The sequence below is a fragment of the Orycteropus afer genome, unplaced genomic scaffold (genome assembly GCF_000298275.1).
Source record: "Orycteropus afer afer isolate SDZICR_OR568_19922 unplaced genomic scaffold, OryAfe1.0 scaffold00117, whole genome shotgun sequence".
In the NCBI taxonomy this organism is placed as follows: Eukaryota; Metazoa; Chordata; class Mammalia; order Tubulidentata; family Orycteropodidae; genus Orycteropus; species Orycteropus afer.
In genome coordinates, this window is record NW_006921704.1 from 2,611,443 (window position 1) to 2,624,643 (window position 13,201).

The 13,201-nt window shown below is 40.6% G+C and overlaps 1 protein-coding gene across 1 annotated transcript in view; it reads left to right on the top strand.

Annotated features, from left to right (window-relative positions):
• The window catches only part of DZIP1 (DAZ interacting zinc finger protein 1), a 122,708-nt gene that overhangs the window by 89,715 nt on the left and 19,792 nt on the right, over window positions 1–13,201 (top strand). The window contains exons 14-18 of the mRNA XM_042781414.1: window positions 1,299–1,438; window positions 2,820–2,982; window positions 3,845–3,974; window positions 4,212–4,265; window positions 7,193–7,386. Coding sequence (XP_042637348.1) covers window positions 1,299–1,438; window positions 2,820–2,982; window positions 3,845–3,974; window positions 4,212–4,265; window positions 7,193–7,386 — 681 coding nt within the window. The remainder of the gene's footprint in view (window positions 1–1,298; window positions 1,439–2,819; window positions 2,983–3,844; window positions 3,975–4,211; window positions 4,266–7,192; window positions 7,387–13,201) is intronic.

The window sequence follows — 13,201 nt, forward strand, 5'->3', positions numbered from 1 at the left end:
AAATGTGAGTGACCAATATGGCAGCATTGAGGATGAGAAAGACAGAGAGAGGTACATGGGAGGTACAGACAACAAATATGAACCCTTTTGCACATGCAGTACTGCGTTGTCAGTGAAGGCAAACAAGGGTATATGGGTGGATAGATGGGTCGACAGGCTGAACTATTGGGTATATCTATGAAATGGGGAGTATATCCAAGAACATGTATAGGGTTGGTATACAATGGTCTTATAAGTTTATGTGAATGATCAGCATTCCCAGGTGTATAGTAGAGCTGACAAGGGGCAAGTTTGTGGTCACTGCTTGGTCACAGCCAGCTACCCAGAGGACCGAGTAACTGAACCTGTGGGCTTGGGACCATAGTTGCAAGGGACATCAAGCTCAATTGGCATAACATACTATACGAAACATTGTTCACCTCCTACTTTGGCGAGTAGCGACTGGGATCTTAAAAGCTAGCAAGCTGCCATTTAGATGTAGTGATGGGTCTTTCCTTGTCTAGAGCAAAGAAGAATGAAGAAAACCAAAATTCATGGAAACAATTAGTCCTAGCGACTGGTACACCATCAGACCTGCCTCCTATATGACTATGAGACCAGAAGAACTAGATGATACCCGGCTACCACTGTCATCCACGTGGAAGGGGATCTATGTAGGAGATCCTTAATAGAGAGGGAGAACAATGTGGAACAAAACTCAAAATCATTTGGAGAAAAAAAAAAGGGGAGGAACCAGGTTTGCTGGTCTGATAGAGCCTGGTGGAACCACTGAGAGTATGACCCCTAGCTGCCCTTCACCTCTGGAATTGAACCCACACCCATAGTTTCCAGCCAAACAAGACAGGCATATGAGTTGAATATTTACCTGAGGTAGATAGACTCCTTGGAGAGAACAATCATGGGAGAAAGAAGGGCTGCTTAGGGACAGGGAGACAGCTCAGGGGGCAGGAGTGCATGGGTAGATGGACACTGGGAAGAGGTAACTATGGTGAGGAAGTGGGAGGGGAGCTGTTGCATTGTGGCAAACTGTGGTCAATGTCATGAGACAAAGTGTATGTGAACTGCTGTATGGAAAGTGAATTTGCTCTGTAAATCTTTACCCAAATCACAATAAAAAAAGAAGAAAAAAGCTACTATACATAACCACTGTATATTGTGTCAAATGACTAAAATATCCCCCAAATTAGGAATATTTGAGATGTTTATTTCTATTTGAGTCATATTTTACTATTATCTGTTTAGAGATTTGAATATGTATTTCTTGAAATTCATTTTTAGCATATTTCTCCTCATTTCAGGAAGGGAGAATGAGCAGAAATTAAATAACAAGATAAGTTTAAGGAAAGCCTTGAAGAATAAATCTTCCCTCACTAAGGAAATTAGAGCAGTTTTAAAGCAGAGTTTGGTGGAGAAACTGGAAACCTTGGGGATTGATGCAGTAAGTTCATTCATTTCTTGAATAATTACTAGTGGTGTTGTTTAAATAAAAAATAATCAGATTAAGAGAAGAAGGCATATCAATTCTGGTCACATTTGGATACCAGAAGCTAATGTAACATTATTTTTCTATTACATACTTAAATGATATTTAGGCACCTTCCTAAGAGCTTTATAAATATTAACTCATTTAAAACTTGAAATACATCTCTGAAATAAGTAACACTATCTACATTTTGCAGAGATGTTAAGGAAGTGGCTTAAGATCACATACCTAGTCAGGAAGGATCCAGGATTTGTATCCAGGCAGTTGAAATGCTGCCTACATTCAGATACCAAAAAAAAAAAAAAAACAACCAAATTCGATACCATCAAGTCGATTCAACCCACAGTGATCCCTCCTTGGCTTTCTGAGGTGGTATCTCTATGGAAGTAGATTGCCTAGTCTTCCTTCCGAGGAGTGGTTGGTGGGTTTGAACTGCCAGCCTTCTGGTTAGCAGTCAAATGCCTTAGACACTCTACCACCAGAGCTCCCTACATTAAGATATTCACCCAAAATTGTATTTCTTGTTCCCAGATTGAATAGTTTCCGTGTGTCAGATTCCATATACACTCTTCTGCTTTTCACATTTTTTTATTGTGGAAAATATATAATATGTAGTAAAACAACAACAGTTAAGTTGACATGTACATTAACAGCATTTTTTATTGACATCTCATCACCTGGTCCTTTGTAGCATTAACCCACTGGACATACCTTGGCTATTTCTCCTCCATGCTTTTCCTACAAGGCACCTCTAAATCTGTTGCCATCAAGTCACTTCTGACAGAGTAGAATTGTGCTCCATTAGGCTTTCTTGGCTATAGTGTTTATGGAAACAGATACAGCTTTTCTTCTGTGGTGCTTCTAGAAGGTGGGTTCAAACCACTAACCTTTAGGTACATGAGTGCAAACCATTTGCCCTTCCCAGGAACAGTGTACTTCTGCTCATCTGGAAATACCCCTTGTTTCTACTTGATTTATCCCATCCACTTTCAGAGCACAACTCTACTCTCCCCTTTAAGTCTTCTCTGACCATGGAGTCTTCTGTGGGCCATGCTCCTTCTAGCCCTTGTGGATTCATTCAGTCCTCATCACACATGGCCTTACATTATTGGCTAACCAGTCATTTGGTTATACACATACCTCATGTGTCCAGCTCACTGTGGGCTTTTGGATCAGAACAGTGTGTTATATATTGGGGCTTCCTCCACCTTTTATGCAGCTGGAGCTCAGGAAGGATGGACTGAAAGGCTTGCACAGTTAATACCAACATAAGCCTGTGAAATGAAAACATCCCACAATTATATAATAGGTTACGATTAATATTTTAATTCTTCAGGATATTCGTGGTATTTCAAGCGATCACTTGAATAGAGTGCTGAGAACTGTGGAATTGGCAAGACATGAAAGAGAAAGACAAATGCCTAATATTCATCAAATTCGGGAATTCCTTGAGCATAAGATCAGCTGTAAAATTGAGGAGAGAACATTGCTGTCTTCAGGTAAGCCCGTTACCCAACTTCCATTGATCACTGCAGATGGGAGTGCAATTCAGCAACCTTTTAAAAATTTTAAATGATTTACATAAAAATGAGTTGTGTTTCATTGGCAACTCCCTTACTCTTTGAATTATTAAGTACAGGTATATGTTACTTCACATCCACAATACATTCTGTGAAATAGGATGTTGTGGGATTTGGATGTTATGCAGACACCGTATTAAAATGTTATGGGAGCCGGCTTCTAGTTGTCCTCATTGCTGCTGCTGGAACTGCTGGTGGGGGCTGGAGGAGTGGGCTGTGCAGTAGCAGTAGCAACAGCAGCAGCAGTGGTGGCTAAGAGGGTAGCAGTGGGAGAAGAGGCAGAGGAAGCGAGCAGGGAGGGAACGAAGCATAATCAGCCCCACCCGCTGTTCCACTTGCCTGAATGGCAGGAGCAGCCCAGGCCGTAGACCACCAGGAAAAGCCTGAGAACTCCTGCCGAGAGCCATGCCCTCTGCCTCACCTGCCCGTATCCTACCTATGGTCCAGTGCTGTAAGAGTCTGGAGTTGGGATCTTTAAAACTATTAGGGGGAAATAATAAAAGTAGAGCTGCTTTCTCTTTTTAAAAAAATAATGGAACCATGGACATATAGGCAGCTGGATGTTGCCCCAACAGATGTTAAGCAGCACATGTCTATATTGGGTCTTGATTTTGTTTTTATGTTCTTTGGTTTTTTCAAAGCCTTTAGTGTAGACTCTAAACTCTAGAGACTTGCTTATTTGTTTCAAGGGCAGTGTAGACAGTATTGCACGGTTCACCTTTGCTTACCACTTGCTGAGCACAAAGACAGTGGACACTCATGGGTGGTATTGCTATTCCAGATAAGTACTGTGCTTCTCAAGTGGATTCCCTTTCAACTGGAGAAATCCCGAAAGCAGTGCAACTTCCTCGGAAAAGCAGACATTTGGTTAGACAAAAACCTGTTTTTACTGATAGGACATCAGCTTCAAAGTGAGTTTTTTTTTTTTTTTTTCCCAAAGTGAGTATTTTTAATTCTCTTGTTAATGCTTGACCCAGCAGAGAATTACACTCGTAGTTCCTACCAGTCTCTCGTTGATACCAGGAGATTTTTTATGTTGTTCTCTTTCATAAGTATATGTTAGAAGTAAAAATTACCAATTACATAGAAATTTTTGTTAAATTATATTATTCACTCAGGCAGTTTAGAAATTTTTTTTTATTTTTTAGAATTGGGAAAAATTTCAAAGAAGATAATTTTCTGAGAAAGTCTCCAACTGTTACGTGAGTACTTGAGGAGGGGAAGGCCATTAAAAAAATTCTTTACACTCAATGTCCCTTTCAATGTAAATTAGCATGCTTATTGTTGTTGGCCAAAGCTGTAATTTTTTTTAAAAATTTTATTTTATTTATTGTGATTTGGGTGAAGATTTACAGAGCAAATTCACTTTCCATACAGCAGTTCACATATACTTTGTCTCATGTCATCGACCACAGTTTACAATGCAACAGCTCCCCTCCTACTTCCACCCCATAGTTACCTCTTCCCAGTGACCATTCCTCCTACTCTCCTGTGCCCTGAGCTGTCTCCCTGTACACAAGGGAGATGTGCAGCCCTTCCTTCTCCCATGATTGTTTTCTCCAGGGCGTGTGTCTACTTGAGGTAAATGTTTAACTCACATGCCTGTACTTCGTTTGGCTGGAAACCACAGGTGTGGGTTCAATTCCAGACGTGAAGGGCAGCTAGGGGCCATAGTCTCAGTGGTTCCACCAGGCTCTATTGGACCAGCAAACCTGGTCCCCACCTTCTTTTTTTTGCCTCCAAATGATTTTGAGTTTTGTTCCACATTGTTCTCCCTCTCTATCCAGGATCTCCTACATCCCTTCCAAGTGGATGACAGTGGTAGCCAGGCACCATCTAGTTCTTCTGGTCTCATACTTGTATAGGTTGCAGATCGGATGGTGTACCAGTCGCTAGGACTGATTGTTTCCATGAATTTTGGTTTTCTTCTTTCTTCTTTGCTCTTGACGAGGAGAGACCCGTTGTTGCATCTAGATGGCAGCTTGCTAGCTTTTAAGATCCCAGTCACTACTCGCCAAAGTAGGAGGTGGAACAATGTTCTGTATAGTATGTTATGCCAATTGAGCTTGATGTCTCCTGCGACTATGGTCCCAAGCCCTCAGGTTCAACTACTCAGTCACTCTGGGTAGCTGGCTATGACCAAACAGTGACTCCAACCTTGCCCCTTGTCAGCTCTACTATACACCTGGGAATTCTGATCATTCACATAAACTTATAGGACCATTGTCTGCCAACCCTATATATGATCTTGGATACACTCCCCATTTCATAGACATACCTAATCATTTAGTAAAGCTGTAATTTTTAAATGCTGTAAATTTGTGATGTCTTACTTTGTGTTATGTTTGTTTCCATATCACTTATTACTTAAGTCAACAACATACATTATATAGTGACTTCCACAAAGCACTGAGACGATGTTGTTGTTGTTGTTGTTACATGCCGTCGAGTTGGACCTGACTCATAGTGACTCCTTCTTGGGTTTCTGAGTCAGTATCACTATGGAAGTAGATTGCTCCATCTTCCTTCCAAGGAGTGGCTATACCTGCATCATTTCTGTATCCCTATCTCCGGAGTCCAGCAATTTCTCAATAAATATGTTTAAATTGAATGAATGATGTTGGGCGTTAAAGGCTGGATCAGTGAAAATGTAGGTTTATTCCAGTTGATATTTCAGTGTTCTAGATCCTTGTGGAAGTTGATAATGACTTTACTCTCTTTGGTTCTCTGAGGATACTAAGAATTTTAGCTCAGTCACTCATTAACTGTTTCATTGATTTTGTTGTTTACCTGTTTTAAATCTCTGTTTTCTTATCTGTAATATGAGGATAAATACTGGTTTCTCATCATATATTTCTTCAAATTGAATGAGAATATATGAAAAGGGCTTGGCTCAGTGCCTGGCACTTAGTGAATACTCAATGAATGGTAGGTATATTATTATTAATAATTATGAATAAAAATTAATTTTATCACAATAACAATTCATGATCTCTGCCTTATTCTGAGGATATGGATGCCATAAATATACCTTCATTGAGGCATTGTGTAGTGGAGATGATATGAATGGTGACTTACCCTTCAAAAGCACTCTTCATGTACATATCCTTGGACAAGCTTCATTTCATGGGGCATAATATAACAGAATCAACATTTAAAAGACTGATACATTATGTGACACTTAAGTGCCCAGTAAGTACTTATTAAATAAATTAATACTCCTATAAAGATGCCCTGGGAGCTCTGGTAGCATAGTGCCTAAGGCACATGACTGCTAACCAGAAGGCTGGTGGTTCAAACCCACCAGCCACTCCTTGGAAGGAAGATGGCGCAATCTACTTCCGTAGTGATACTGCCTCGGAAACCCAAGGAGCGGTCTCTATGAGTCGAGTCTGACTCGACGGTACATAACAACAACAACAACATAAAGATGCCCTGGTGGCACAGTGGTTAAAGTACTTGGTTGTTAACCGAAAGGTTGGCGGTTTGAACCTACTAGCCAGTCTGTGGGCAAAAGAGGTGGTGGCAGTCTGCTGCTGTAAAGATTTACAGCCTTGGAATCCCCATGGGGCAGTTCTGCTCTGTCCTGTAGGATCACTATGAGTCAGAATTGACTCGACAGCAGTAGGTTTGGTTTGGTTACTCCTATAAACTTCTGTGCATTTTTAAATGAGGTAATAATACATATCCTACCTTTCAGTTAAAAAATCAAATGACATTGTGTGTCAATGTAAACTCTTTGTAAGATACAGTGTAAATATAAGTAACAAATAACAATACTGTTTTAAGAGGTGGAATAGTTTTATTGAAGGAAATATTTCCTTCTATTGAGAAATGCTTTTCTTAGGTATGTAAAAACCAAGAATATGAAGGATATGCAATTTTGGATTTAGAGGAGAAATGTTGTAACTTCAGTGCATTTTGACAAATATTCTCCATGGTTGGTACATCTGGAATAACTCTTTTTGCGTAACTCCTCAACATACCACCATCTTATCTTTGGTCACACTGCTATGTGATTTTGTGCTCTGGGGATTATCTGAGCAAGTTCTGACCATTCACAAGGCATAGTTAGTAAATCTGAAATTTATGAACACAGCACCACCTGTTTTGGTTTTGATTTCTTTAGGACTCCCCCCTTTAGTTCCGAAGAGGAATTGGATGATGACCACTTCCTACCAGCGTATACCTCCCCAGAGTTACTGCCTGTGCAGCCATCTAAAGGCAACAAGAGTAGCTTTGGAAGGAGCACTGCCAGAAGTGATACTGACTGCACTGAGGGAAGTGAAATTGAGGACTCCGATGTCTCTCCCAAGCCTACAGGTAATCTTTGTTCATTGAAGAACATTTTGGAAACATTATTTAGGACAGTGTTTCTCATGTATATGTGATTTTGGCCCCCCATAGGACTTTTGGCAGTAGCTAAAGACATAGATTTGAGAGTCACCAGCTTATAGAGAATAATTGAAGTTGTCTATAAGCTAACTAGGAGGGTGCTACAGGAGCTCTGGTAGTGTAATGCCTAAGGCACTTGACTGCTAACCAGAAGGCTGGAGGTTCAAACCCACCAGCCACTCCTCGGAAGGAAGGTTGGGCAATCTACTTCCACAGCGATACTGCCTCAGAAATCCAAGGAGGGGTCACAGTGAGTTAGGTCTGACTCAACGGCACATAACAACAACAACAGCAACAACACTGGTGTCTAGTGGGTAGAGATAAGGAATGCTGTTCAACATCCTACAATGCACAGGAGTGCCCCCACTGCAAAGAATTGTTTGGCCCCAAATGTCAACAGTGCCACTTTGGAGAAATGTTGATTTCAGATTATAAAGATCAGTGAGATCATTCATAAGAATTTTTTCCTTCTGGAAGAAAGATTAAATGTAAGAGATCGTTAGCTCATGTTTTTTAAATGATTCTCTTAAACAAGAAGGATCCCTGCTGGTGCAATGGTTAAAGCATTTGGGTGCTAAGCAAAAGGTCAGCAGTTTGAACCCACCAGCTGTTCTGTGGGAGAAAGATGTGGCAGTCTGCTTTCATATAGATTGTTGTTGTTGTTGTTTTGTGCTGTGGAGTCATCTCTGACTCATAGTGACCCCTCCTTGGGTTTCCAAGGCACTGTCACTATGGAAGTAGATTGCCCAATCTTCCTTCCAAGGAGTGGCTGGTGGGTTTGAACCGCCAACCTTCTGGTTAGCAGTCAAGTGCCTTAGACACTGCACCACCAGAGCTCCGTATAGATTACAGCCTTGAAAACCCTTTGGGGCAGTTCTGCTTGGTCTTACAGGGTCACTATGAGTCAAAATCAATAGCAATGGGTGTTTTGGTTTTCTTAAACAAGAAATGCGAGTGTTAGTAAGTTGTAAAGCAATTCTTTAGCAATTATTAACTGTTGATTGTTCTCTAAACATTATCTTCCCTGATGCCCTGACCTGGTAGCCTTCTAAGGGGCCTATTGAGTACCAGTGATATATTGGATAACTAGGATACAACATGGAACTTTGGGGCCAAACAGGTGTCAAAGAGCCTAAGTTATTGCCTCCATCTAACCCTCCTGCACTTCAGGCAACCCAGAACTTGTAGCTTTTAGCTCTGGTGTTCAGATTTGTAATAAGGGATACATGTACATAAACTCTTTTATCACCTGTCTCTTGCAACCATCCCTTCCTTTCCAGTCTTCTAGTCTCTGACTAGTTCATATCTTTGTTCCCGCCAGCCTAGACTATAGAAATGGTTTTCTAATCTCGTTTCTGTTTTGTCGTTCTTCTCGCCAGGCCAGCAGAGAAGGTCTAGAAGTGAAAGAAGGCAAATTTAACTTGTTTGGAGGATCGAAGAAATTGAGTATGGCTAGAGCATAGAGTGTGAGAAGTGAGAGTTGACACAGAAACAATGAGACTGCATTAAGGAGATAACACTTTATCATAACAAATCAAGGGGAAAACATCAGATTTGTGAAGAGAATGGATTGATAGAGCCTTGTGCTGCGGTTAGGAAGTCCTGATGGGAATTTCTTGCCAGGAGGATATGTGTTGTCTGGACACTTCATGAAGCAGTGAATGGATCTGCACTGATGGGATTCAATGATTGATTAGATTTGGGGGACACAGTAGGGAGAAATGACCTGAAATTTGTTTCTTGGGCAACAGGGTGCATGGTAGTGCCATTTTCTGACCTGAGGAGCATTAGAAGACAGAAGACATTGATTTTGAATGTGTTAAATTTGACATGTTTTTGAGTTATCTAAGGAGAGAGATCCAGAAGAGAGAACTAAGTAGAGATTACAAGCATAGAGAGAGTAAGTGAAGCTGTAGAACTGGATGCCATTGCTCTGGAAGAATATGTACAGGGACCTGAGGTCAGAGCCCCAGGAACTACAACACTGAAGGAGAATATAAAGGAATAGTCACAGATGTAGGAGGAAACACAGGTCAGGGAGTTATCATGGAGAGTTTTGAGGATAACTAGGTCAGCAAGGTTGTATGTGGCTAAAGGTGAGAAGTTCTGTTGGGTTTGTCAAGAGCCGTTTTAGTGGAGTGGTGGGATAGAAATGGAGGAACTAAAGATAGAAAGTAAGGATACCCCATTCTAGAAGTCACTATGACAGGAAGAGAGCAAAGGCAGTCGTGGATGGCAGTAGTTATTACTTATTTTTTGAGATGGGAGAGATGGCATATGTTGATGAAGGACCAACATAGAAGGAGACGTGCTCATACAAGAGCTTAGGGAAGTTTTCCTCCTATTGATTCCTTTTTCTATATAAAATAGGAAGAATTATGACAGGAATGTTCTGTCATATTATGAACCCGGAATGGTGAGCGTGACTTTGGGTCCACAGTTGACTTATTGCAATAAGTTTGGTATAGTTTAATAACATGAGATTCAAAGATAGGTGTTTTAAATTAGGAAAGAGAGAGAGTGGAGAAGACAATGCAGAGCAATGGTACACCTATACAGTACTTCTCTTAGACCCAGGTAAGAAGGACCCATGGTTTACACTTCAAACGTCCCCTCTGTGGCCCTCTGGCTGTGTCACTCACTCTCTATAGGTGGGAAGTCCACGGCATCAAGAGCATATGCCCCCATCTGCCCTACTGTCTAGATCAGGGTTGCAAAACTTCTGGAAAAGATACAATAGTAATATTTTAGCCTTTGTAGGCGATATAGTCTTTGTTGCAACTATTCAACTCCATCATCATGAGGAAACAGCTGTAGAAAATATGTAAATGACTGAGTGTGGGTGTAAATAAATAAAACTTTATTTATAAAACCTGATCAAACCAAACCCACTACCGTGGAGTCAGTCCTAACTCATAGCGACCCCTCCTTGGGTTTCTGAGGCAGTATCACTACGGAAGTAGATTGCCCAACCTTCCTTCCAAGTTGTGGCCACCAGCCTTGTGGTTGACAGTCAAAATGCCTTAGGCACTCACTATGCCATGTGCCCTACTTTACCAACTTCTGTGCATATCACTCTCCAGCTCATGAGACTATAGACTGTCCACTCCAAATGGTCCTGAGCTCACTTTCAGGCCCCATACCAGTTTCTTCAGTCAGCTCCCTAAAAGCAAACTGCATTGCTGATATGCACATGCCAAGGTGTGAGGGGTGGCTGAAGGTTTTGTGATTAAATGTGTGTGTGGGAGTGGTGTATCAACAATTTCCACATGTGAGTGAACACAAGAGCCTCCCTTCTGTACAGACCAGAATTGGGGGTGTAAGGTGAAGAGGTAGGAGTAGAGCAGTTCTCCCTTCACCATCAGGAGCTATGTGAAATCTAAGCAGTTTAAATTTGAACAAGGTCAGATTTCTGGTAAGATTCTGGAATAGGCAGACAAGCTACACAGACCCTCTACAACAAAGAAAAGAGAAACCAATTGGCACAGACAAAAAAGATAATCGTGGAGCCCTGAGCATTGAAAGGGAGGATTAAACATCAACTGGTAGAGGAACCTGAATGAAAACAGTGAGTAAGGAGACAAATGGAGCTGCAGACTGTCAGCTGTCCTGATAGTATGGACAGCCTGAATATTTCCAAGTGGTGTTAGACCTGAGAATTAACCTAAAAATCAGCCCTTCTCACCAAGGGCTGCATGGACTACTGCACAGGTAGCTGATGACTAAGAAGGGAAATAGCAAAAAGGAGACAAACTGAGCTGTGGGGTTTTGGCTGTCCAGAAGGTACAGCCATTTTGAATGTTTACAAGAGGTGGCCATTTTGGATATTTAAAGTGACAGCATTTTCATTCAGATTCCAGGGCCCTAAGAATAGGCTCTGCTTGCCATAGACAGCACAGACATATGGGAGGCTGACAAATGGAAAGGAGACAGATGGTGAGTGCATAAGTGCCGTCAACTAGTGAAAAGAGGAGTACAGTACCCTGGTTACACAGATACATCCAAACAAAACAAAGAAAATTAAAATCTTGGGAAAATCACTCTAACATACAATCACCAATTAAATATAAACACAAAAATGTCACAATGTCTCAGAGACAACAAACCATCACAGTCCACACAAAGAAGCAAGACAAAGCAGTAGCAAAGAGGGACCAGGATACAGACCCAGAACACATCCCTGAGGAAGAAGCAACATTAGAACACCCTACTAAGGAATTCTAAAGAATTAGACTTAGGTACCTTCAACAGACTGAGAGACAGATCAAGAAAACACTGACAAAAATTGAGGAAAACACAGAGAAAACCCTAGAACAATTTTGAAAGACAATGTTGTTGTTTGCTGATGAGTTGGACCCGACTCATAGTGACCCCTCCTTGGGTTTCCGAGCCAATATCACTATGGAAGGAAATTGCCCAACCTTCCTTCCAAGGAGTGGCTGGTGGGTTTGAACCACCAGCCTTCTGGTTAGCAGTTAAGTGCCTTAGGCACTACGCTACCAGAGTTCCCTCAAAAGACAATACAAGAACAAAATGACAAAATAAATGAAAAATTAGAAATGATACAAAATCTACAGATAGAAATCCAGAAGATTAATACTAAATTCTCAGGAACAGATAACACATTGCATGGGCAAAGGAATAGAATTGAATCAATGGAAGACAGAATTAGTGAGATTGAAGACAAATATATCAATACTTATTTGGAAAGGGATCAATCAGAAAAAAGATCAAAACGAAATGAAGAAAGACTAAGGTTCATGTGGGATACCATCAAAAGGAATAACCTACATGTAAGTAGAATTCCAGAACAGGAAGAGACAAATAAAACCACAGAAAAAAATTGTCAAAGATTTGTTGGAAGAGAATTTCCCTGATTTGATGAAAGACGAGAATATATTCATTCAAGAGGTCCAACAAACCCCAAACAGGATAGACCCCAAAAGAAAATCACCAAGACACATCATCATCAGACTCACCAAAACCAAAGACAAAGAAAGAATCCTGAAAGCACCATGGGAAAAATGAAAAGTTACCTACAAGGGGCAACCAAGAAGACTAAGTTCAGATTTCTTGGCAGAAACCATGCAGACGAGAAGGTAATGGGATGGTATATCTAAAACCCTGAAAGAAAAAAAAAATCCAACCAAGAATTATATACCCGGCAAAATTGTCCCTCAATTATAATGGTGAAATTAGAACATTCCCAGATAAACAGAAACTAAAGGAATTTGTTAAAGCCATACCAACCTTGCAAGAGATGCTAAAGGGAGTCCTTTGGACAGAGAACCAACAAGAGCAAACAACAACTGACCATTAACACACATGATGACATAACTCAGAAACCAACCCAGTTATGGAAGTATCCAAAGTAAATAAGCCTACAAGATTTTAAACAAGAAACCAGAGACATTCAATTGACAAATGAGGACACCTACAAACCAAAAAGAGGGAAAAAATGTGTAGTTACAGATCTTCTAAATGGTGAGGAAGTCAAGACAATTGCAAGATAGAATGGACTGTGCTAAACTTGGGAAGAAAATTATACATCACAGGGTAACGTCAAAGAAAAATTATAAACCTTTATCAAAATAAAAAAGAGGACAAACACAAATATTTTGCAAATATTAAAACAATAGCAATGAAGGAAGTGATAACACCATTCATAAACAAAATGAGCTCAGTACAGAAAGTTACATGGCATAAAGAAATCAGTAACACTGATTTAACATATGAAAAAACA